General features: G+C 41.3%; 1 protein-coding gene across 2 annotated transcripts in view; it reads right to left on the reverse strand.

The window, feature by feature from the left end:
- SPSB4 (splA/ryanodine receptor domain and SOCS box containing 4) overlaps positions 1-26,716 on the reverse strand; it is an 83,992-nt gene that overhangs the window by 37,019 nt on the left and 20,257 nt on the right. For both annotated transcript variants that reach the window (XM_063408405.1, XM_063408406.1), the window contains exon 2: positions 23,599-24,455. In XM_063408405.1, coding sequence (XP_063264475.1) covers positions 23,599-24,292 — 694 coding nt within the window. In that variant the 5' untranslated portion in view covers positions 24,293-24,455. The remainder of the gene's footprint in view (positions 1-23,598; positions 24,456-26,716) is intronic.

Below are 26,716 nucleotides of genomic sequence, written 5' to 3' on the forward strand. Positions count from 1 at the left end.
TCAATCCCCTCATCCGTGTCATCAATAAAAATATTGAACAGAACTGGCCCCAGCACAGACCCCTGAGGGACACCACTGGTGCCTGGCCCCCAGCTGGATGCAGAACCTTCAGCACCACTCTCTGGGCCTGGCCATGCAGGCAGTTCCTAGCCCAGCACAGAGTGCTCCTGTCCAAGCTGTGAGCTGCCAGCTTTTCCAGGAGTGTGCTGAGGGAGACAGTGTCCAAGGCCTTGCTGAAGTCCAAACAGAGAACACCCACAGCCTTTCCTGCATCCACCAGGTGGGTCACCTGGTCATTAAAGGAGAGCAGGTTGGTCAAACAGGACCTGCCCCTCCTAAACCCACGCTAGCTGGGGCTCATACCCTGGCCATTCTGTAAGTGCTGCATGATGACACTCAATATAAACTGCTCCATTATCTTACCAAGTACTGAGGTCAGGCTGACTGGCCTATAATTACCAGGATCCTCCTTCCCACCCTTTTTGTGAATGGATGTCACTTTGGCCAGCTTCCAGTCCTCTGGAACCTCACCAGTGAGCCAGGATGTTGGTAAACGATGGAGAGAGGCTTGGCAAGCTCATCTGCCAGCTCCCTCATCACCCTGGGGTGGATCCCATCTGGGCCCAGAGATTTATGGATATTCAAGCAGCTCAACACTTCTGTGACTGCCTCCTCCTGGATAACAGGGGGACCATTCTGCTCCCTGTCATCTACCAACCCAGGAGAACAATTGTCTTGAAGACAAAGCATCTTCCCACTAAAGACTGAGGCAAAGAGGGTGTTAAGGACTTCCACCTTCTCCTCATCTGCAGTTACCAAGTTCCCTCCCTCCTCCAATAAGGAACAAAGGTTGGTCTTACCCTTCCTTGTGCCATTATTATATCTGTAAAAACATTTTTATTATCCTTTACAAAAGCTGCCAAATTAAGTTCTAACAGCTTTGGCCTCTAATTTTTTTTCCTACATGCCCTAGCAACCCCCTTAAATAGTCCCTGACAGACCTGACACTCCTTTCAAAGATGGTACATTCTCTTTTTAATCCCAAGTTCCTCCGAAACCTCTTTGCCCATCCAGGCTGGATGTTTGCCTTGCTGACTCGTCTTTTGGCACACAGGGCCAGTCTGTTCCTGTGCCCTCAAGATCTCCATTTTGAAGCATGCCCATCTTTCCTGAACTCCTTTGTTTTTAAGGGCTTCTTCTCAAGGAACTCTCTGATTAAGTCTCCTAAACAGGCCCAAGTCTGCCCTCCTGCAGTCCAGTGTAAAAATCTTATTGATGTTCCTCCTGACTTCACCAAAGCATACACTGGAAGAATTTGGCAAATAGAGACAATGCTGTGAGCTGGGAATGGCACTCAGTACACGGCCATGGCTTTAGCACTTTGGATAATGGGAAAAGCCAAAATGCCTTTGTTAAACTGAACCTGGAGACACTGAAGTTCGACTTCTGTACTACACCAGTGCCCAGAAACATTGAGTGGCCTAGCACAAAACCAGTTCCTGTATGAACTTCTGGAGAAATACCAGGAAACCCTGGAGCTCTTTGTAGCACAGCATGGAGTTAGAATCTTTAATATTTCATAAAAGACAATATTCTGTGCTATGCAACAGGCATCCAACATGTTCATATTAATCACATGTCTCTTCAGCTGCAAGTTGAAGCACTTGTCTGAAATCAAAATGGACCTTTGGAGCTTCTCTGTCAAGACACGAGCTACCAGAAAGTTTTCTCTTGAAATGAAAGATATATGTGGGGGGATTTTCAGAACCAAAATGCCTGTCCTCATATTTCAGCACTCCATTTGCAAATTCAAGGAATTACTCAAAACCACTAGAAAACACCATGAAAGAGAAATCCCACTTATCTTTGTCACCCTATAAAACAAAGAAAAAAGCAAGACATTAATCTGGAAATTGTACCCTTCCATCAACATATAAATAATCTCCATTAGAACTGTAAGTTAACAGTAATGGCCCTAAGACTTTTGAAGTATTTACTACACAGAAATTCTGCATCTCAGACAGAAAGTTTTCAGTACCACAGAGATAAGCAAAAGCTTCAACTGAAATATTTTTTCGCTTTCAAAAACAAACAAACAATTGTATGCTAAAAATACCAGTTCTTGCACATCTTGTTCCAAATACATGTTTGCTACAAATGTTTGAATATATATTTACAATGTGCAAAACAAACAACAAAAAAATCAAATTGTAGAAATAAGCACATAAATATTGATTTTTCAATACTTAATATGCAGGGTAAACAAACTCAAGCAGGTGTATGTCAGCTCATGCATACAAACTCCAGACTTCTGCAATGTTCCATGCTGAATTAAAAGCTTCCTGTCAGCCTTCAGGGGAGATTTTGTCAAGCGAACCTGCAGCTTATGAAAGTCCATTCCTTGCTTATCTAGAAGTGGCCAATAATGTTCTCTACGGCCCCATGGAATTGCCATCTCCTTTTGGATATGCCCCTGCCTTGGATTATTTCTGCTAAGTCATGGCATTCCCTCACCATCTGCAAAGGCACAGGCAAGCTCAAATTATTGCTCCTTTTTGGAGGCAGCTTAGAGGATGCCACTGATCCTCTGAAAGGACACAGCAAACCTGGCACGAGCAAACAGAAGTGCTGATTTTCTCTGACTGAAGGAGAACAGGCCTGGAAATAGCACATGGAAGAATTAACAATTCTTCCCACAGAAGAAAAAAAAAAACCAGAGGAAAAAAAAAAACCCCAACAAAACCAAACAAACTCAACCAACCAAAACCCAGTTCGCAAACACAATAAAATATTGATAATATTACATCCTATGCAGCACAGCAGTACACCCTGAATGATCCTACACACTAACCTGTCTGCAGTACAACTTGCTTTGCTCCAGGGGTATTGATTTTATTGCATGGCTGTAATTGAGGGGGTCAACCAAAGTAATTACGGAATTCTACTAATGAGCCTCGTTGCTTCTAGATGTGACTCCAAGGTCACAACAAGAATCTACATCAAACTGAAGTTACAGAAAGAAATCTCTCACTGTCAAGAGTTAAATTCTCTTTCTGCTTCCTTCCCCAAATACACACCAAAAAAATCAATTCTTGATGTGGCCCATATTGCATTATTGATGTAGAGATGATATAAAATATCCCTAACTCCATTAGCTGCTGTCTGAAAGAAATGTTAGTAAGTACATGATATTTAATGATGAAGAGGCAAGAACCCCATGGCACAGATCTCTCAAACCAGCCCCTCATCCTGCCCAGGGATCCATGGAAGCAGCTGCCAGCCAGGCATTACCCAAGGGCATCACAGCTTTGCACACCAAAAATCTGTCCCAGGCTTTGTGCTTTATCCAGCTGGCCATGGCAATGACCCAGTACTAAGGGTTACTTCACAGCATGTGTACCTGAAAACCTCCAGCTTCCAGATCTGATACAGAGGGAGAGGAGAGGAGAGGCTGCCTCGCTGTGCCCAGGAACTGAGCAGGTGCCCAGCCCGGGCTGGTTTTCCATTTCTGAATGGAGAACACAATGGCCACGTTATGTGCCTCAGAAACGTGTTCTGAGCAGCAACAGGAGAGTCACCTTCGCTGCCATAGCTGCAAACAACTCCAGTGGCAACGGGGGGACATTTCCAGACGTGCTCAGTTGTGTGCCCATGGAAAAATCAGGAGTGGAGCTGCCCTGGCTGTGGCAGAACAAAGCCAAGGCAGAATTTGCCTCTCCTGTGACCGAATCTCAGCAGCTCCTCTTCATCCAGGACATCCAAAATCACCCAGCTTTAACCTTGCACAGCAACAGCCACAAAATCACCCTGCAGCTCCCTGATCTGACCCAGTAAGCAGAATCAGCAGCTGCATCAAGGTAGCTGAACTTAAATTAAAAAAGCCACACAACTGGGCAATTTACTGCATATCCCGATAATGCCTACCAAAGGATAATAAATTACCCTAACTATTAAAACATACAACTTTTAGTTCATATTTTCCTTCTAACCAGCAGATCCTGCTGGGCCCTGCACACACAAACTTCAAAGGGCTCTTTCTCATCATTTTTTCCTTGAATACCAACTCCTAGAGCATGGTGTGGGTTCTGGCTGGAGGAGCATTCAGCGAGGAGCACTGAACCATGCAGGGAGCAGAGCAAGGCAGCTGACAGCTGAGTACAGAGGGCAACCTCGCCTCTGATGGACTAAGACAGAAGGGGATTATTCAAGCTCAAGAACCACATGGTTATTATTTATACCTATAAAAATATGTAGGTGTATGGAGAAGGAGAGAAAAATCTTATATAATATATAGGACTTGATGTACAGTTTTCTGAAAAACAAACTTTTCTGAACATTTTAAATCAAAACCCAAAGAAACAAACAAGGCCTGAGTGCGATTTCAAAAGAAAACACTTTTCAACAGTTTCTGTAAGTTTTAATAAGTATTTATGGTTTGCTGGTTGGTTTGCACATATTTAAAAATCTGACATTGAAGTACACATTTAAACAGCAATGGAAAAATGCGTGGATTCACCCGCACATTTCTCAACACTTCCTCTCATGGAAACTGTCTGTTTGTCAAGGCAGATGTAGTGAAGTTTTTTCTTAAAAAGCTCAAAGAACTGGAATTTTATTTCTCCCCAGATGCTCTCCGTATATTTGTTCTATGGGATCCACAGGCCTGCAGGCAGCCCCTGAGAATGGCAGAAATGCCAGGGAACCCCAAGAGCTGAGGAGAGATGCAAATCATAAATGTGGAGGTGTTTAGCTTGGCCTCATCCCAACACAAGCTCTTTAGCTCAAGAAGTGCCAAGCTTTTTTCCTTGCCTTATGAACGTTCTAGGAGCACACAGCCACGTTAACGCTGCAGCAATCTCAGCTACCTAAAGCAAGACAGACAACCATTTTCTCCACAAAAAGTCCCTTTGTAATAAAGCAATGTCAAGCAGGACGTGTCTTAATAATAAGAGTCTGTGTTTCTATACAGTAGTACTCCAGTCAAAAGGGCTTTGCAATAGAATTCAACAGCAAATAAAAATTTGCACAGAGAGCTAATGCAGCAAAAAAAAAAAGCTTCAAAAATAGAGGGTAACAAGAAAATGTATCTGATAAAACTGTTTCTTATACAAAAGCCTCTTCTGTCCATTTTTCATGTTTCTTATTTTTTAAGTATGCTGATGTTTATTTAAATGGGAGTCAATCCCAATAGGAATCTCAAATAATTTCCTTAATGCAAACATATTTAATAAATCTATCTTCAAAATCACCCTATAGGCCTAAAGTGACCATACTATTTATTACAGGTAGTAACTACTTGTAACAAAGTTACCTTCCTTTCTTCTCAGTCCAGGATTTATTACAGTTTCATTAAAATTATATGTTACTCTCTCAGATACTTGAGAACATAAGCCTTATAAATGACACAGAGTTATCCTGTGTGATTTCATACACTTTTCTTCCCCCTTGAAGCTAAACTCAGTATGTTCAACACAGCCCCAGTATCTAAACTTAGCTCCTATGCTCTGGGAGCAATCTAGTCAAGTATTAAATGTCATTGGACAACACTGACCCTCAAAGTCCCCTCTTATCTTGAGACTGCAGTCCAAGTTTGCTTACTTCCAGTATTTTCACTTTCCCAAGAGAAAGCAATTTCAATGCAAAGGATGAAAAATCAAACTGTGAACAGAACATCAAAAGTGATCCCAAGTACTGTGCTGGGGAGGGGGTGAGGGGGGGAAGGGATTTTTTTAAAAAGGGGGGTAGATGGTGATTTTTTCAATTGCACCCAGACAATAAACCCAAAATATCAACATTAAAAGGAAAGCAATGTTTTTCACAGTCAAGGCCTTTGTGCAATGTGCACAATTATCAGTTCCCTTCCTGGGTATTTTTGGCACTTTATTAGGACCTGAACATCAAGAAAGAACATGAAGTGTTTCAAAGCCCTGACATCATCACAGCACTGTTACATTATTGTCTCTGAAGAGGTCATTTCCACTCAATAAAACAGCAGCAGGGAGTGTAGAGGAGAATGGCACAGACCACACTGTGAAGTCACAGGGCAGAATAAACAACACCTGGGAAAAAAGAGCATTTTAGAGACACACACACAAAAAAATAAAGTAGAAAAGATACAGAGCTCAAGGAACTCCTTTAGAAGGACACACACTCAACTCTGAAAGAGATCTTAATGCTGAAATTATGGGCTTAAGCAAAGAATGAAGAAGCCAGAAGGGTGGACCAGTACCAAGGTGGATTTGCCTTGCCACAGTGGCCAGTGTGACACCCTGCAAACCTCAGCAGGAAGGGAAGGTGGCCAGGAGGCCAGAGGAGCTGCTCCACTTCTTATCTAACACAGGCTGGCCCAGTGCTCAGGCTGCAGCAGCACAACCCCAGCTGAGGGCTGACCTCAGGAACACACAACCTCCTCAGGGAAAGTGAATTGAAACAGCACTGAATTTAAAGCAACCAAACAAATTTTAAAACCCCAAATGGCATGGTTTCAAACTGTCGTGTAGAAGCTGCTGCAATTTCTCCTGCTAAATTAATTAAATCTCACAGTTTGATTTTTTTTTTTTAATTTCACGACCTTATCACTAGGTGCCAACAACAAAACATCCCCTCATTGACTCACTCTCTCATGCAGAATTAAACATCAAAAATGCACACTGCTTTCACATGTCACCTCAGGCATTTTATTTTCCTCTGAAATCAACTACTTTTTTTTTTAATAGGTCAACTGCTGACCTCCCTGACACTGCAGTGCAACAGTCTGACAATAAACAGGCCCAGGAGGTTTGCTGAAAACATAAGCTTGTGAAACATCTGGTGCTACTGAAGGATACAACCTGGAAGAAACAAGGCAGGGGTTGGTGGTGTCATTCTGAGCTGGGAGAAGACTTTGTTACCTCATGAAAGACCTTGCCAAAGTTGGGCAGTTTGGAATCTTAAGCTCCAAATTCAGGCAATAACAAGACAGTGACCTTCTTTAATAGACTGGATCAATGGATGTCAAATAGATTAAGGCTGCTGGCAGATAAATCAATCTGCAAATGAACTGCTCCCAGCTGGTTCAGGGATCCAAGGTATCCGTAACTAATTTTCCTGAAAACTCAATATCTTTTCCTAAAAATTTCTCAGGTTAAAAAAGAGAGAAGTTAAAAATTAATGTTGTTGGTTGCCTTTTTTTTTATAATCCATCTTTTTTAGATAACAAAGTGTGGCTAATAGACACCTCCACTGGGACACTATTTCAGTGATGTATTTTTAGCACTGCTTTGGTGGAGGTGAGGACTTCCAACAAAGAGTCACACTACCCTCACTGACTGCCAGAAGGGTGTCCTGATGCTTCACTGCTTGCCCTCAGATTCAGCAGCAATTATGTTCCACAACCAGCTCACTAAAAGCCAGCTCACACCAAGGCTTGGACTGACAGCATTGCAAGGACATGAGGAAAAGGCAGCTTTTGTCCCATGCTAAATGATGCTTCAAGGATGCAGCATGGAACATTGGTCTCCAACTGCATGCAGAAACAAGGCAGGGCAGACTGGTGTCAGCCACCAAACATTTTGGATATAAATACATCATCTTTAAAAGGAATCAATCCACATACACACAGTGTAAGCAGAGCAGAAAGTCAGAGAAAGTCTGCCCCAAGTCAGAGAAAATGTGAGCGAGCCATTTCAAGGATACATAGCAGCAATTTTAGCAATAGCTGTTTTTCCGTATTTTTGAATACAACTCCTATTTCAGATACTGTACCAGTTAGTTGATCAGTGCCAACATAACTCTTATAAAGTGGTGTGTAATGAAGTCAGCCTAAAATCAGTCAGGAAGCAGCATTCCCTTCCCTTGCTCTGCTGAAGCACTGGTGCTGGGATGGAATTAGCAGCTGATTTTTAGCTCAGGCTTAATAAGGCATTTCATTCTAAACAGAACATTTTCCCTCTTCACAGGTTAGGCTGCATCTGCCTTCTGCAGTGAGAGAGAAGGCAAGGGACCTGTGTCCATTCTTCACCAGGGGAGGTTTTACATTTACAGTGGGTTTGTGATGGCCAGTTCTGAATGAAGAGCTGCTGAGCAGCCATAAGGATACCTGCAAGCAACATACACAGCTCCTTTTAGGTCTAAAAGTTACCTAAATATGAACAGATTGCCATATTCAGCTCAAGAAAAAAGAATTAACTTCACTACCAAGCAACAGCAGGAATTCTGCCATGGTCTAATCTTTACTGAGGGCAGTTTTTAGCCTTACCTGTAATAATCCATTTTAAGCTGTTTCCATTTTAAGTGGTTGAAACTATTTTATAAACTGTGTCTGACAAAAACTTGTTTTCAGACTCCTGGAACTATTTTAAGCATTTACTTGGTAATGGAAAACACATGTGACAAATATAAAATAATTCTAGCAGTAGTATTTCCATATTTTATTTTCACCTTATTCCTAGAGGTAGAAATGGAAATTAAATTCACCTTACATGACCAGAGAAACCTGTAATCCCCTCTGCAACTCCTGTAGCAGCTTTAGAGCTCTTCAGAAATACTTGACATTTTACTAAATATCACATTATCCTGTCTCTCCTGTCAGAGACCACAGAATGTGCATATCACAGATTCACTTCTGTTACCTTTTGGTGTTTCAAAAAACATGGCTAAATCCTGTACTTATTTTAACATATGAGGAAGCACCATATAAAATTTCAACTTTTTTTTTATGAGCAGATAATTTTATGAGCTTGCCTGGTGCTCTTTTGTTTTTCACTTTATTACATTTCCTGTGCTGAAGGATGTAACTGGACTGCATATCCAACAAATATCAGTAGATTCTTTAAGAATATATTTCATTCCTTTTCAAGCCTATTTATACTTTTGATTTTCACAATCTCACTCTAATAATTTATAGGACTAATTTTTTCAGGGTATAATTTTAGTTTTTCTTTAAAAAAGGCACCTGGTATTTCACTGAAACACCTCCGTCATCAGATTTTGACATAGGACCTTCCACAGTCAACGTTTTTTGTGCCATTTATGAATGCACAGACATTTTTTTAATATTCTCTGCAGTTATTTCTTTTTCAGGCTGAGGAATTAAGCCAAAACAAATCAGGAGAGGTGTTTTGTCACATAACACATATGTAAGCTGCCATAACGTGCTCTGGATGCAAAAAGCTTACATAGCTCCACAGAAGAAGACCAGAGCGTTTAGGAAAGCAACTATTAAGGGTTACTAAACACATATCCATCTGGTGAAGTATGAAATCCAGATGATTTGAGGCTAAGGGATCACCCAGATGAAATAAAGCTTCAGAGGAATCAGGGAAATAAAGGGCTCACTCTGTCTCTAAGCTTACCCAGTTTCCACACCGCCCCTTGGCCAGCTAGTAATTGTTGATGTTGAGGACTGGATACAGATGGAGGTGGACTATTGGTCAGATCCAGGTTCATTTATTCTTTCCTTGTGCAGAAGCCATACTTTTCTTCCTATTCAGCCTATTAATTTTTAGTATTATTTAGTTTAGTATTTATTTACATGTTTTAACATCTGGGGAGAAGGGGTAGGAGAGGGCAGGTATGGATAACAAGAGCACACAGCAATCAAGACACAAGCTGGCCACAATACCATCATCAGTTCCCTGCTCTGCCCCAATCCACATCATCACACTCACCCTGTGGGTCACTCATTAGTGACATCTTCATCATATGACACACAATGTCTCCAGGATCTCCTTCCAGGTGGCAACAGCTCATCCTGCACAGAACTTCTCACACATCACACAGAAGTGGATTTGCTCCCCTCTCCCCATTCTGTAACATTACTGGGCACATAACATCACCAAACTTCTTTTAAACTACTTTTTTACGGCTGAGTTAATTACAAGACTCTGCTCAGAGTCCTATTTAGATTTAACTGCCTTGAAAGATTGTGTCTAAATTCACTTTATTTTCCAGTTCACTGTTACCATACTGAGCAGACTCTAATACTAATATTCTCCTCCCAACTTAGAACTTGACCATTTGCTTCCATCTTTTCTTGCCTGTTTTTAAAAAACGTTCCCAAAAGAACTGCTCAACTTCACCAACATACAAGTTTTTCAGAAGAGATTCTTTCATCAGGTTCTCTGAAGTATCTGAAATTTCAAAACCTATTGGAGTGCTCTCACTCCCACACATTCCTCCCTTCAGACAACTAAAAAGCATTATACTCCCTTCCAGGAAATAATCATGATATATATTCACCTGCCTAATCACCCTATCCTTTGTTACAGTTTCTAATATCAAAAGCCCAAATTCTTGTTAGGTTCCTAACTTAATCTTTATCTGTACACTAGATCTCCAGCCTGGATCAATGGGAAGCACAAACTGGATGCTGTGCCCTCTGTAATGGACTCTATTGTACATAGTGTTGACTAGATAATTGAAAATATACGTGTTTTCTCGACTGGAACATCTAAGATAAATAAAAGAGCACTGCCCAAGTAGGTCTGAGGTGTCAACAGGAGAGATGTGGGAATTGCTGTAGCCTGAACACAGAAGGCCAGATAAGGCTGCAGTCACACAAAACCAAGCCAGAAGAGATGTGAACACCAGCAAATCCCAGTACCCGGCAGGAAATGCCTCCAGGGACACTGCACTTAATGATTGTCTCCTCAAACATACTTCAGGGCACGAATCGTTGTCAGCCTAATTAAAACCAGAAATCATTTACTGCTCGTTGTTTTCCCTTTGAGGCGGGAAACGACTGGAGACTGCTGGCAGGAGTGTCCCAGGGGGCTCTGAATTCCCTGCTACAATTACCTGGCAAAAAGAGCAGTAACATCTTCGGAGACTGCTGTCTGCACTGCACAATTACGTGTTTAATAAAGGATTTGGTTTCACTTTTCCAAAAATAGCTGAATGTGTTCTGTGAGAATTTGAAGAAAGGTCCTAAAATGGATAAGAGTTATATACGTGCACACACATACACGTCTCTATCTATATATCTCTGAAATATATGTATCATTCATCTTGGATGGCCCATTTGGGACATGGATAGTTTGGCTCTGTCTGCAGAAGCTCACTTGTAAAATTTTAATGTGGTCAAACGTGGAAGTTATTACCTAAAAAAATCCAGATAAAGATCTGAAAAATTACAGATATAATCATGCTTAATCCAGAACACTTCATTCTTTGGATGTGTTGTGTTGTGTAATACAGAACATCAGCCCTTCTGTGAAAAGGCTCCCTTTGCTTACCTATTTACTGCAGTCTAGGTAGAACCGAGTAAAAGCTGTCAAATGAAGCCAGAGAGCCCCTAAAAACTCCTGTGACTGCCACTAGCTTGGATAGAGAAACAGAAGTAAAATGTCTTTCTAAGCATTGGCAGCAAGAAGATCCAGAAGGGCCTTTAGTCAGTACCTCCCCCATCTACCACCTGAAAATCCTCCTCTGGCTGCTTCTCATTCTGCAAGGCTAAAGGAGTGCTCTACAATTGAATCAGCTTTAGCATGATTTTCCACATTAAACAAAACTAGTGACTTCTTGACAGTCAAAAAATTAGCTCTTTTTTAAAACCACAAAAATTTTAGAGTTTATTCAGGGGATCAAGTAAAATCTGGTTGTGTTCAAGACACACCTAGACAGCTTTGCACAACTGCATTTGTATAACTCACTTGGTTTATGCCAATTTCTTCAAAGGTCATTTCTCACATTTTATCTCAAAAGACTATTTTAAAATACTGGTTTTGCAAAACAACTGGCAGAATCAGCTGAACAGAGCTCATTTTTCAAATCTGTGCGAATAGAGACAGTATCATTTGCAGATTAAAGAAAGGAGAGGATGAGTAAAAGACAGCTTACAGCTGTACATTCAAGAGAAGGACACCAAAGCACTCTTCTTCCCCAGCTCCTGAAAAAACATTTTATCATACTTCCTGCAGAGAAACTAGAGACACAGTATTGCCCACCTGCTCACTAAGAGGAGACACTCCTCCATCTCCAGCCTAAGCAGAGAAGACTTTCTTGCACAAGGAGATATCATTTCCCAGCAGTCAGTGGATTTCAGAGAAGCACACAGCATTACTGAGCTCCACAGAGGATCAGAACATTACTGTCAGATTAGCATTGGGAAATGGATTTACCATCTGCCTTTTGGGCTCAAAATCTTAATCCTAAAAGCCTGAAAAACAAAGTTTTTTTACACTTAGTGTGTGTTCTTATATTGATTATATAAATGTAGTTTTCTCCTTTTCTTAGTACTGAGCAACTTCCCAAGCAGAGAGAACACTGGGTTTTCATTTTCACCTGCTCCAAGAGCAGCACCTACCAAACATCTTTAATGCATTACTTCATAAACTGATACTGCAGAGTCAGCCAAAAGCTCTAGTCTAAAAGCCTAATCTCTTTTTAAAAAATCACCACTGCAAAGGCAATTGTGTACTGAGAACAAAATGAGAAGATGCTAAAATTGATAGGGTTTTGGGTCTACAGCTTATCCTGCTTATAGGGGTAGCTAAATATTCAATAGTGGAAAATAGCAAACAATGCCATTTGTTATTGCAAGGAATTGTCAGCAATGGGAACACAAATAATTCCATAAAATATTTAGTTATTTTCTACCTAGGGAAGAAAATGTTCTTCCTATTTCACATAAGAAGCCTACTGCAACAATTAGTTGTCTTGTAAAGCAAACAAGTAACTTTAGGGTGAATTTCTGTTAAAATTGCAGTAATTCCCGATGGGGAGTAACTGGTTTAGTGCACCATGGTAAAAGTGACCCTTGGATTTTATGTTCACATTTTATATGCAAAATGTTTCTTGGTGTTGCCATTTTAAGGAAGTTTCTATCAGCCCAGTAATCTGAGGAACAGCAAGCAGATGGTGGTTCCAGCTGACAAAATTGATGAGAAGTTCCTTGGAGCTGTGGGATTTGTTGACCAGGACTCTTCTGTGGGCTGCTGACAAACCCATCCACCACAGGAGTGTGATGGCTCCTCTTGCTCCAAGAGCAGCACGGAAGGAGGGTCTGCTTCCCCCTCTAACAGAGAACCTCTAATGACAGCAGAAAACACTGCCACACACCCCTCTCCAAACTCCTTTTTCTGGAAGTACTCAATTCCTGGCCAATCCCTCCTGCAGCTCCTTCTCTGCAGAGCTGTCACCACTAATTGCTCATGGGGGCAGCACCTCTCATGCCCCAGCCAGGAGCTGAGACACCGAGAGCCACAGCAGCACGTGGGGAACAAGCAGAAGAGCAGAACTGCTGCTCTGTGCCCAGGGAAGCTGCTGGAAGCATCACCCCCCCTTTGGTACCAAGCCCAAACCATCCCGGTTTGCTCCTGCCCTGTTCTGTTTTAAAGAAAAACTTATTTTCATGAACATTTTAAGATTCCAGCCTATGCATGCATTATGTATTAAAGGTGTTTGGAAAAAATGGGCTAGAGGAAGTCTGGAACTTCCTCTGCATAAGTGATTTAGGTAAAAAATTGCTTTCTCAGAAAGCTGCTGCTTGCATACAGATGCTGCCCAGTTAACAGAGCTGCATTTCAGAAATGTTACCAGAGCTTCATATCAGAAATGCTGCTGGGGATGATGCTGAAAGGCTGGAACTCCAGTATTTCAAGTACATCAAGTTACAGGCAGGATTCTGAAAACATTTGCATCACAGATTATTTAGATTCTGCTTTATTCTTGAAATGGAATTAGAAAATACCTTGAACATCTTCCTGATGATCAGCTATACCTGGAAGTTTAGCAAATTATTTTACAGGACACAAGATCTATTACTTAGAAGTAACAGATTTAAGTTTACATTAAGTTCAGAAAACTGATTTTAAAAAAATTTAAAAACTTATCAAAGTCCACCAGAAATTAAGAATATGTCACTCAAAAATATGCAGGGTTAATTTAGCCTCTTGGATCCAGAAATATTAACAGTTCACTCATTTCTACTCAAATTGAAAATTCCAGTCGTAAAGTCATGAATGACAAAAAATCCTGGGAGATGCCAATAGCATCACAATGATTCCTGCAAAGTTCACACTAAAAACACAGGGAACATCTGCCAGTTTCTTTGACTTTTACAGGCTCTTAGCCTGCTTTACAAAAACAAGCAGTTACAAGCAGTGGCCAGGAAAGCTCAGCATGGCTGTGCTTAATACCACACAGCTGGGGGCTGGAATCAGAGCTCCCACCAGAAAAACTGCTGATGAAAGTAAAGAAAGGACAGGAGGGATGTTTGGCCATTCAGGAGCTTCATAGTCCTGGCCTTTCTTTTCCATGTGCTACTTGGCTTACTACATCAAGGCTAATTTCCTGTCAAAATCTCAGCATTGGTTTTTCTTAACCCTCTTTCCAGACTTGTCTGCCTTCTCTCTTCCTTCTAAGCACTAGTGCCTTCTTCACATTTGCTCTTTCAAGTGTATCTTTCTAGATCTAGCTAGTAAACTTCTTGCTTTACTTCTTGCTTTCCCCCCTTCTTTGCCACACATTTCATTCTGTCCCCTGTGTGTGTTAAGTCTCTCACATCATTCATTCTTCGCACACTACAGCCCTTTGGCCAACGTCCTCACAACTTTAACTTTCAAATCTCAATCTAAATGAAAAGTGAAGCACCTGGAGCATTCTCTTCCCAAGCCAAGAAAATATCACTGAATTTCTCAGAGTAAGCCCAAGCCCCAGGTGAAGCCATCCCTCCTTTCCCAAACATGCCATGAACAAATTACTCAGAAGTACAAAAGGATTGGCTGTAACCAAATACTAACGTACACTTAATGGACTGCAGATTTTGCAGGATGTTTAAAGTTTCCCCTCTGATCTCTCTGAACTTTGGCCTTCATTTGTTTATACAGGCAGAGGCCAGCAGGTCATACCACTAAAATCAGCAAATTGTTTACACATATGGCAAGCATGCATGCAGCAGGGCTGGAGTCATGGCTACAACACAGCACATTAAAGCAACTGCTGTAATTAAAACAACAAAGACAGAGTGAGTCCACACACGTGATGAGGAGGCCTTTCAGAGCAGTGAAACTCAGTATGAACCAAGAAATTAACTGGTATTTCTCCTGGAGCCAAAGCACACATTCCACGCCAACCTTACCCAAGTCACTCACCCCACATCACTTGTTTCATGAGAAGTGGGAGCCTTTGACATCACCAGTGTCAAAATATTACAAAATTCTAAGGGCATGAGCTAATTCATCAAGGTGGCAGTTAATACTGCAAAGAATAGAAAAGCTCAAAAAGCAAATCTGGAAGAGAAGCAGTCATTGACAGTACACAAAGCCCACACTGCCTGCTTGTTTGAGAACCAGGTTCTAAACAAACCAAATTCCTAGGCCTTTAAAAATTACTTTTCATTCCTAAAGATCTTTTTTAAAGCCTCTTCAAAATATTATATTTTATATGATACAACTCACTTGAAAATTAGGTGTTTTCAAAAGCATTTCAGTTTTGAACATGTGAACAGGGCATTAGTATAACCCCACATTCTGTTTTGTTTTGATGGACGGAGGAATGTATTTTTGAGAGCAATTACCAGCCCTATGCTTAAGAGAATGGAAAAATACGAAAGGTAAACACTACAAGAAATAAAGGAATGCACCAGGATCTAAAAGAAATTAATCACTTTGTCTTGCTCAGATAAACTGTAGCTGTCAAGCTTGCTGAAACCAGAGGGAGGAGGAAGCAGATTTTTTAGCTTCAAGATGCTGTCTCAAAGCTTTGTGGTCCATTCAGTTACACAGCAAATAGACATGCAGAGATGTGGCACACACAGGAATATTATTAACTTTTCTAGTTACTTTTTACTAAAAAGCAGAAGTACCATGACTTTAAATGTCATGTCTGAACCAACACATGCAAAAATGGAATTCCCATTTCCAATGGGGGGACAGCATGCTGTAAAAATTCAAGTGTCTGATGTGAGAAATAGAACTCTCAAACAAAAGTTATCCTTTTTGAATGTTACCTAATATGCTCATAATACATTTTGGTTTCATAAAAATCCCTTCTCTGGAAAAATGCTTTTTTTTTTGGCCAACCAATGATAAGAAATTGGAAGACACAGAGCTAATATGAACAGTCTCTTAAAAAAAACCCAAACAAACTGGGGTTAGGGAGGGGAAGGGAAAGGGGAAGCCAATCCAGCCCAAAGACATCCCATGTCTGGAAGCTCATTACTTTCAGAAAGAAATGTTCACAGAAGGCAGGGATATACTCTTATATTGCTATTCATGATACAATTTTGACACATGTATGAAAATGAAATTTGTGTTGTCTCAAGCATCACCATGGAAAATACAGATATAGGTTTGACTAACTGATCTGAGGTTCCACTGGAAATTACCAACAGAAGTTCTCTCTGTAGTGTCATCATTTTATCTTCTGTATTTCACCGCCAACTAACATTTAATCAGCTGAAAACAGCCTCTCAGTACTTGTGCATGAAGTTCCATTCTGTCAATAACTTCTAGAATCTCCTCTGCCTCAGCCCTCAGAATGAGTTCCAGCACTGAAGACTGAAATGCCCCATCTCACACTTGTAGTATTGGAGGGTTTTCAGCAAAAATCAGGTTTGGTAACAGACCAGAAGACAGATTTGATCATCAGTGCCAATCCACAACAGTTTAAAGTGAAAGACTGAAGGTATATTGCCAAATCAAAGCAGATGAGGGGGAGCTTTGATCCGGTGCTGTCCTGCTAGCAGGGCTTTTCTGCTCTTATCTTCAAAGGGCAACACAACCCTGAACCTGAGAACACAGGGACTGTCATGCTCTGGGGGTTTCCACACTGGCTGTCTGGGGAAAACTAAAGAATGCACCAACTCATGGACACACAGGACTGCAGAGAAAAGAGTCAAGGAACAAGTGAATACAAAAGATGACTTGCAGCTGAACCTACCACCTTTTAGCAGTGTGAAACACTATCTCCAGAAAGTGGGATAAGGCTGCACAGCTCAGAATTACAGCAGCAAAAAAACCCAAATCCCCTTCTGCTGTTTGCCAGCTTCCAAGTACTTGACTTCACAGCCTCAGCATTATTTTCACACAGAGTTACTGCATTGGCAGCTTTATTCTCCTGGACACAGGGAGCACCAGCACTACTTCCAGCAGAACCACCTGCAGAACACAGCTGCATCTCTGGACATGCTCCTTTCCAGGCCCACTGCCTGTCAAGTTACCATAAAAATATGAATTTTGCCATAATATGAAGACTGGTGTAGGAATTGGCAGTCACCACAACATACTCTTTTGCAGAGTGGAATTTTCTCTGAGCTCAAACTAGAAATCAGGTTGTTTAACTGCTTCTCTAGTAGAGAAGCTACATTGGATTTAGGAGAAAGAGGCCATCTGTGAAAAGAACTTGTAATTACAGAAGGGTAGAAACTTCCATGGCTAGAGAAATAAACAAAGGAGCATCTTAAGGAGAAATACAACTTATTAGGAAACATGTATGAAAACAGTCAAAATTAAAAAAGCAAATGCATTTTTGGCAACAAAAGAAATATTTCACTCAATGGCAGAAGCACCCCTGTTTGCCCTGAAACGTGGATTTGCAGTCTACAATTCCTAAAAGCAATATAGATAGAACAAATCCAAAAATAATAGTCCTTTATAAATTTCCACTTCTAATACAAACCTGTGAGAATTAATTTACATTGCTGAGCAATTCCATCATCATAGCTTGAGCAAATTCATAAAAGAATTAAGCAAAGCTATCAAGTTGCTATTCTAGTGTGGTAAGTACAATATTCACAGTGTAACTTGTTCACTTCAGTCTTGAGAACAGACTTGTAGTCACTGCTCTTCAAGGTTCTTATTTCTTAAAAACAGGATACATGGGAAATCAGTGGAAACATGATCAGAACACATTATCAAGCATTTTTTCCTTGAAACTGTGGATTTGGCAGTTGCCATGGCACCTCTATGAACCAGAGAGGGAAGGGAAAACATGAGGTGTGTCAGGCTGCAAAGACTCCACACCCCAGCTCTGGACTACTGAAGTTGTTCTTGGTCTTGGGAACTACTGAGCTTCTAAGAAAGTACCCCAGCACCTTCTTATGTGCTAGGCCAGTGGTAACTGGATTCCTTGCTAATAAACAAATTAGACAAGACTGTAAGGAAAAAAGAGACCAAACTCACAAAAAAATCCCAAATAAAAAATAAAACTTGCTATCTGTAAAGCTGATCTGCACCTTAGACTGTCAGAGGAGGCTCTGTCACTGGAGGTCAGTGAAAAAGTTATGTAAAACAAACCCTTCATCATTACAGCTAAAGTCACACATTTAAATCTGAAATGTCCTTCTCTGGAAGAGCAACACTGCACCTTATCTTCTACAGTTATCAGTAACAAAAATGCACTACCTGAAGTTGGGGACAAGAAAAAAACCAAATAAGTAGTTAAGAATTTATTATTGCTTTGTGTGGTAACAGAAAAGAAGAGAAATTCAGCTGGGAAAGGAAAGAACAAGGGACTGAATAAATGAAAAGTATGTGGGAGAGAGATGTAATGCAGAGACCACCAAGAAGGGGCAGGGGTGGCTGGGGTGAAAAGACACTTAGCAGAGTGGCATATTCTAATGACAATACAGTGGTTTCAACCTGCTGGGAAAAGGGTGAGAATTTGAAAGTGTCAACAAATTAGGATTAAAGGACAAAAAAGTCCACTTAATCCAGGGAAGGGCAATGCATTTAGAAGACAAAAACCCCCTAACAAAAGCTATCTGATTCCTGAAGCAGGCACTGAAAATGCTGTTTCCTGTTAAATTATCTCAAAAGTTAAAGATTGTTTCTTCACAGCACTGGCTGCTTAATTGCTGCTGCTTCATCCTCTGACTGCATGGCTGTAGGGAAAATCCTTTCTAAGGTTTAGCAATACTGGATTTTCAGAGTATGTTATTTCCATTGCAGCCTCCAGAGTCATGTATTTTATAAATAGCACAAAACAAGTCTAGATAAACAAAAACTCAAATACATAAAAAAATTTAATTGAAACCCATTAGGGGGAAAAACCCAGAGTCTGATGAGAGATTATGGATTTCTCCTGGCAGTTAATAATGTTGTAATTTTGACTTAGATTTCTTTATGGCAAAAAGGCCTCCAAGGGGAAGAGTATATGTTTATAACTAGCAATTGAGGTACGTAGACACAGACCAATGTGAATTAAAATAAACTGAGAATAGTAGGAAAGAGGAAAGAAGTTGTGCATAGCTCCAAAATTGGTCTTTTAGCTTAGAAGCATCACCCTTAATTCAAAATGCTAAACACACACAGCCTCAGGTCTGAAAGAGTTTCAGGGGTTACACTGTGATCTTTGCACAGCTGAGAGCAGAAGTTGTGAACAGACCCCACACTCCAGAACTTCTGCAGCTGGATCAGGCAGCAGGGAGGATGGGCACTGACCCCCCTCCCTTCACCCCGATACAGAACAGCCCTGGTGGGCTGCAAGTGCCCCAGCAGCCAAGAGAGGCAGGAGCCACAGGGATCATCACCCTTTCCCCAGGCAACCCAGGATCCAGGAACATGATTTACTGTTCCTGGGCCTCCACACAGGAGCATGTACTGGCTCATAACTCCCTGAACTGAGCCAACTTGCAGGCAGAGCAACCAGGCTACTGGCACACAAAAACAGCAGCCAAAATTTCTGTTTCAATGATCTTTAGTCTACTTATTCCCTCATGGTAGGTAAATTCAGAGAATATACTTTGAACAATACTTCTGTATTCTTTGGGGATGCCAATAGAGATGTTAAAAGCAGGGGATCTGTTGCATGGCACTGCTCAGTAACTGCTGACAGAGCCCAGGGACCCTCACTGGTGAGGGCCAGATCCTGCAAGAACAATAAAATACAAATAGGTACAGACAAATCTTTTTCATAAATTATACTCGTAAGTAAAATCTTCTCTCCTGAGACAAATGTTTCCAGCTTCCTGAGCTCAACAATTAATTTCAGAATTGAGTAAGAACTCTGGGAGGTTTAGTGCAAGAAATGCAATGAGTTCAGTTTACCTTCTTAATGACCAAGTTTTCCATCACAGCACTGTTATATTGATTGTCCTCCCAATGCTTTGTTTAAACACTAATGGCTCAGTCATGATCTGCAATGTACATTTACACAGAAGTATTTTGCTATTTCGCTGTTCCAATCTATAAATAACCTCCAGAACTCCTCATCAGACACCAGATATAAATAGACCAGCTTTCTGTAAACAAGCACATACCCTGATCTGAAAAGTAACATTTACTGCTTTTATGTTATTTGAGGTTTCTAATTATTGCAATAGGCAGTAAGTCAGAAGGCTGATGTAAAATTCTGTCTTCTGTCCAGCTTAGGAACTGGGCAAACACCAGTGTGGTAAGTACTGATAGCATTTGATCAAAGGAGTTTGTGCTGGGAAGAACTCAATGTACTTATTGAGCACTCTCCGTCCTGTCCCTCTGCCTTTCCTCCCAAACCCTGAAAACATTTGCAACTCCAAGTCTCTCTCAAAAAAAGTCTTGTGAAAAGTCACAGATCATCATCATGTGATGCTCAAAGTAGTTTCTGAAGCAGAATACTGTGGGTATCAGATGCAGCTGGAAGAAGTTCAACTGATTTTAATTACAGCATTATTCTAGGAGCAATATCCAGAGTCCAGAGGGCACACAGGTCCCTGATCTTTGACCTGCAGCCTTATCCTCCTGTGAATCTGCCATCCCTGCAGTAATTAACACACTTGGAAGTCTGCATCATCTGTGACGTGTGTTTAAGTTCATTGCAGCTGCACGAAAGCCCATCATCTGAGCCTTTCACTCTTCCATTCCTGCAAGCCTTTCACTGTTTGCCAAGCAACTGAAAGACACAGGCCTTTAAAGTATTCAGAGGTCTTCAATTTAAGCAGCAAGAACTGAAAACACTGGAAATCCCTGCCGTGGAGGTCTCCACTTGCTCTGTAGGACACCACACAAACAACCATCACAAGCTGTGGTTTGCATTCTGAGCAGCAACAATCCATCACTGAATAGCAAGTTACGAGGCACTGCTTGACAGCAGCTTCAAACCCAGCTAAGTTACTATGGCCAGACCTACTAAAAGCTGCACTCAGGAGCAGCAGATACTTCCAGGGAATAGGAGGGGGAAAAAGATTAGGGGAATAAAAAAGGTCTAATTGGTAAGGTTAGAGAGGAATCAGAGTAACAACACCCCATGTACATATATATTCAAATGAATTTAAATTTGTGAACACAGCTGTTCTTCAATACCTGCTCTGATTTTCTCAAGAACAAGCAATTATAAAAGCCTGCAATCAAAAGTGCAGTAAGAGCAAACATGAAGACTGCCACAGCCAAACTTTCAATGTTGCACAAGGGCTGGCTGGATAAAAACACCTTTAGAGACAGTGTTTGCTTTGGAGCATCAGCCAAATAAGCTCATTTGGTTTCTTGAATGCTGTTTTTGTTGCAGGACAGTAATGGATCAGTGAATATGTGATAACAAATGATGTGATTCCAGGATGTCAAACTGCCCCACGGCAAAGTGGCTTTAAACTTCCTCTTCACATGATCTGATTAACACTCAGGCCTACATAAAAGTTTAGTTCACAAGTTCTTTTATCCACAAGTTCATGTGTTTAAAAAAATAGAGACTTTGACTTTCTCAGGGATACTTTAGGAAGCTATCCTGCCTCTTCCAGCAAAATTATCCCACGAGAAACCAGATGGGAATTTTTCTCTCTTCCATCTCACAGACCACAGCTATCCTTCTCCACTTAGTCCCTTTATTTTGTAATTTCTACCAAACTCATTCACATCCTCCTCCTGTGTTTTCATCTTTCTAGAGCTCCTTTGAGCAACCCTGTGAAAGTTACAAAAGGAATGCAGAACAATTCCTCGTGTGGACATGATGGACTAATCTGAGCTGCACTTTGCTTCATTTGGAAGATATTCACAGTATTGTAAAAACTGCTTTCACAAACAAATACTCGGTTTGCAAAGTCTCTTTCCCCCACAATCCAAGAAAAAGACTGTCAGCACATCATTCTGCAGTGACTGAGTAATTGCAAAATATTTAAGATCCTTGGATATTCCCCTGTATGAAAGCACTTGGGAGGCTGCTTTTTAGCATTTACTGTAAAACCTGCAGGGCTTCTGTGGACAGAGAGTCTTTCCCCCAGGGCTTGGGGGAACATCAGATCAAACATCATACAGATGTTTGGAAAAGGTAACCTTAAGCACGGTCCAATTATTTAATTTTGTTTCTACTTGCTATGTCAGATATAAGGTTAATGAGCAGAGAATTAATTTTTGACAGAAAAAAAAATTAGACCGCTCCATCCTAATGAAAAAGAATAGTAAACTCTTAGAAATTACTAACTGAAAGGCAGGTGTTCAACACTTGCTCTTACTGCCTCTTAAAAGACCATGTTCCATTCAAAGAGCCCAAAGTAAGATGAAGATGTTGCCCAGTCATCTATATTTTTTCTATATATGTATATTTGTAGCTCCCACTACACCTCAGATAATACAATTTTAAAGAAGACCCAAGTTCCACTTGCTACCTTGTCCATTCAGCAAATAGAAGCCCTTCTAACAGGATCTGGCCCTCACCAGTGAGGGTCCCTGGGCTCTGTCAGCAGTTACTGAGCAGTGCCATGCAACAGATCCCCTGCTTTTAACATCTCTATTGACATCCCCAAAGAACACAGAAGTATTGTTCAAAGTATAATCTCTGAATTTACCTACCATGAGGGAATAAATAGACTAAAGATCATTGAAACAGAAAATTTTGGCTGCTGTTTTTGTGTGCCAGTAGCCTGGTTGCTCTTCCTGCAAACTGGCTCAGTTCAGGGAGTTATGAGCCAGTACATGCTCCTGTCTGTGAACTGGGCAGAGCTGGCAGAGCCCACACGTTCCTGGGCATGGAGAACTGGGCAGGACCCACTGCTGCAGCTCACCTTCTGCTGGGCCACTGCCTGGAGGTCACAGCAGCAGCACGCTTCTTGTTATGCAACAATTTCATTAGATATTACCCAGTCAGATCTGAAAAAGCTCATGCTTACCTAAAAACCTGAGTTTCTGGACAATACCCTGAGAGAGTACCTCCTGAAATGAACTACAGAACAGAGTTCTCTTTCAGAGAAACTGCTGAAAGCAGTATTTGACTTGAGTTTCCAGATTCTTGGGGATCCACAGCTGCTTCTAAGGGTCCTCAGACGACAACTACAGAAAGAGAGTTGTCTGGCCAGTGTTCAAGTATGTTTATGCACACCATGTAAGAGTTTCCACTACTACAGGAAATTTTTACAGGATCCACAAATCCTATTTGGAAACCACAGATTTAAAACATATCCTCCAGTAAACAAAAGTTTTACTGTTAAATATACCCAGGAAGTTTCTCAATATCTTTTTCTCAGCCTGTTCGGTTTCTTTGGATGCAGCATTCTTGCCACCCTGCCTGTCAAAAAGGAAGGTATTTCGATACAATCCATACCATCATCACAAGACACAGGGATATATTCATTGTGCCAGTAACTATGGGGTGCAGTCTCCTCACAGATGAACCATCTGCTCCCGTCAGCACACTGTCCACAGCAAGAGCAGAAAGAAAAAACCCTACATGAGAAAAACCGAGAGGGTAATAAAGAAATGCAGTAACACTTACGGTCAAGTCCATTGATGTATCTCATTGTAATTTCACAGTGCCCCCAAACTGCACTGACTATGGGGTAAAGTTTTTTCCCTTTCAGTCCCCTGAAGGCCACTCCAAGATACTGTCCGTCGACCATGAAGCTAAGCGTCCCTTCATCCATGTCCAAAACCACCAGTAAGGAGTCCGGGAGTACAAAAGACTCATCTGGTTCCAAAAACACGGGGTACGTGACCCCAGGCTGGTTTTTACAGTTGTGGTAGAGTTTGTTGCGCCCCAGATCCCAGCCCCAGGATTCACTATTGCTACCAACCAAGGATGTGTAGCCCACCGAGTGCAGCGGCGCGTCGGCCGTGGAGACGCCCACCACGGCGTGAGTCCCCCGCTGCCTCGTGGGCCAGTGGATCTGCCACACGTGCAGGCCCCGCGTGTAGCCCACCTTGCCCCGGATGCAATCTGTGCTTTGGGCCACCGGGTGCCTGTGGAAAGTCAGTTTGTCATCCTCCTTTACAAATATATTTAACGAGCGATCTTCGTTATTCCAGGCGTGTTTGTACTGCACCTCCAGCTTGGCGGGGGGCATGTCCAACAGCATGTCCAGGCGTGCAGGCTTGCAGAAATCCGGGCCTCTCAGCTCTCGTTTCACGGGTCTATAAGGGGGCTCCCTCACATCCACAGACTTTATGCTCCCTGAGATTTTCTGGCCCATTGCTTGGCTGCAGGTTTACAAAGGAGAAAGAGAAGTTGACTTTGGCCCGACGTCACCTCATGAAAGCACCGTTACACTGAGCCAGTGGCCTGACAAGCTGACTGGATTTACTCCTCCCCTTTGGAGTTTTTTAGCAGCAATGTTTTCAGAGTAAAAAAGGCTCCTGAAAGAAAGCAGAAAGTTTCCAGTTAGTTTAAGAAAGCCAACAGAAAACCCACAGCGTGTTTTTGAAGCGCTTCTTCTCATCCCTGGGAGCTATTTTAAACACAGAGCCGAGCTCACTCCTCCCTGCGCAGTGTCCTGCAGCGCTGTCCAGGCTGCCAGCAGGATGCGGAGCCCACCAGTGCACGGGGCGCAGACAGTCATTTCCTCCAATTCATGATAGGATGCAGACACTCCCCACCTTCTGCCCTTCCACCTATTTTGTCTGGCCAAGTCCACAGCGGGCCAAAGCAGGCAGATGCTGTTCCCCACAACAGTGATAAATTTTATGTGTAGCGGTAGCTTCACTTTCACTTGTGCTTTTAGTTCACTCTCAGACACACACACGGTCAGAATCTTTTGTTTCCAGACATGCTTTGTCTTGGACCCTGCTGACAGAGACTTCAGCTTCTCTGCCCTCATTAAAACAAATGCAGCCAACAGCAAATGGCAGCAAAATTTAAGTGTTTCTTTTTAACTTACCCTGGCATTAAATTAAAGGAGAAAAATATCAAAATTTTATCAAGATAGTGAGGTTTTTTAAAAAAAGGAGCTTAAAAAAAAAAAAAAAAGAAGAAAGAAAGGAAGTAATCAGGAGAAGGAGCCATAGAAGGACAAATGAAGAATGGCAGTTTCAGTTCTTTGGCAGACATTTCTAATGGGCAGCTACTGCAACTGGGGATGTTCCTGATGCTAATGGACAGCAGGCTAATCCATAGTTCCTGTATTTCAGTATTCAGCTGACCTGGAACACAGTGAGACACATTATGGGGAATACATAATTTTCAGATGTATTATTTCTCTCCTTCCACAGACAAACAGGGCAAAAAAGCACCAGGAAAACTTCTCTGAAGCCTGGATAAGTTAGATTTTTGTTCACATTTCAGAACTCAGGTAGAGTGTAGAGATAAATCAAGAACTTCTAAAACTACTAAAGGCATAAAAATGAAGACAAAGTCCTATAAACTCAAATAGGTGATTGGCATGGGATCAAACAGTATCTGCAGCAGCAGACATCCTTCTGTCCTCTAGCAAAATCAGTGCCAAATCCAGGAATGCTCATATATAGCAGAGTAGACCCACACTGTTGATTTATTGACAGAGTGATGACGTGCTTCAAGAAACAAAAAATCTCAACACTCCCAAGAGGCTGAAGAGCCCAGGTGACAGTTGGTTGACATAAAATGCTAAACAGCAGATGGGCAGAAACGTTCTTGCAAAAAATATCCTGCAAGATTTCACTTGGTAAGTCAAGCCCATGTTCTTCCTTTTAAAGAACTTCTATTCCAAACACACAGTCCCATTCCAAAGACAATTTCTGGGAGAGGAGAAGAAACATGTATGCACAAAATATGTATGCACAGTAAAAAGGAACAAAAAGTTTAGGAAAAAACCCTGTGAAATTTACCATCCAACCAAGTTTGAGAAGTGAATGAAGTCCTCTTATTACTTCCAATGGCAAATAACGGTAAAGTATTTTCTGCATGTATTAAAAACAGAAAATGAAACCACATCTATGTTATATGAAAGTCTTCCTTAAAAAAAAAAAGAAGAAATAAGTACAAAGGTGATTTTTCAAAACCACGTGAAGTTAAGTTACTACAGGAAAATATTTTCTGGTGGCTGGTTCCCACAAGGACATATGTAAATATATCAGTGCAAAAAGAACCAACTCATTCCAACTGCTTTTAATGTTTGAAAATAAAACAATATACCTAAGTATCCAACCCCCTCATATCACATTTGCAGGAAGACTCACAATTCACAGGAGCTCTCCATGTGAGGTCAACTTGAATATTCCCCTTACTCATTTCCAAACCATGTAAGAGGAATCCAAAACTTTAAACAGCAATTACATTTAAGTTGATGCTTCCCATTTCCAGTAGTGCAGAAGCGCTCATGGGTTGTTTCAAAGCTATGACACCAGTCTGACCCAGCAAAGCAAGTTCGGTACTTTATTCCATACCTGTAACCCCAGGAGAAATTAAATAGTAACACTAATACACACACAGGGAAACAACAGGAGTAAATGTTGTAAGCAAACTTTCATTGGAGGACACATGCTCAGGGATTGCGTAGTTCCTTTTAAAAAGTGATTATCTGAGCTTGAAAGGAAATGAAAAGGAAAAACATCAGACTTTCAAAGGGAACTTCAGTGATTTCTGTTTGAGATTTAGCTCTATATGCCTTTGAAATTTTCTGCTTTAAAGCACAAGACAATTG

This window comes from Prinia subflava, chromosome 11 (genome assembly GCF_021018805.1).
Source record: "Prinia subflava isolate CZ2003 ecotype Zambia chromosome 11, Cam_Psub_1.2, whole genome shotgun sequence".
Taxonomy (NCBI): domain Eukaryota; kingdom Metazoa; phylum Chordata; class Aves; order Passeriformes; family Cisticolidae; genus Prinia; species Prinia subflava.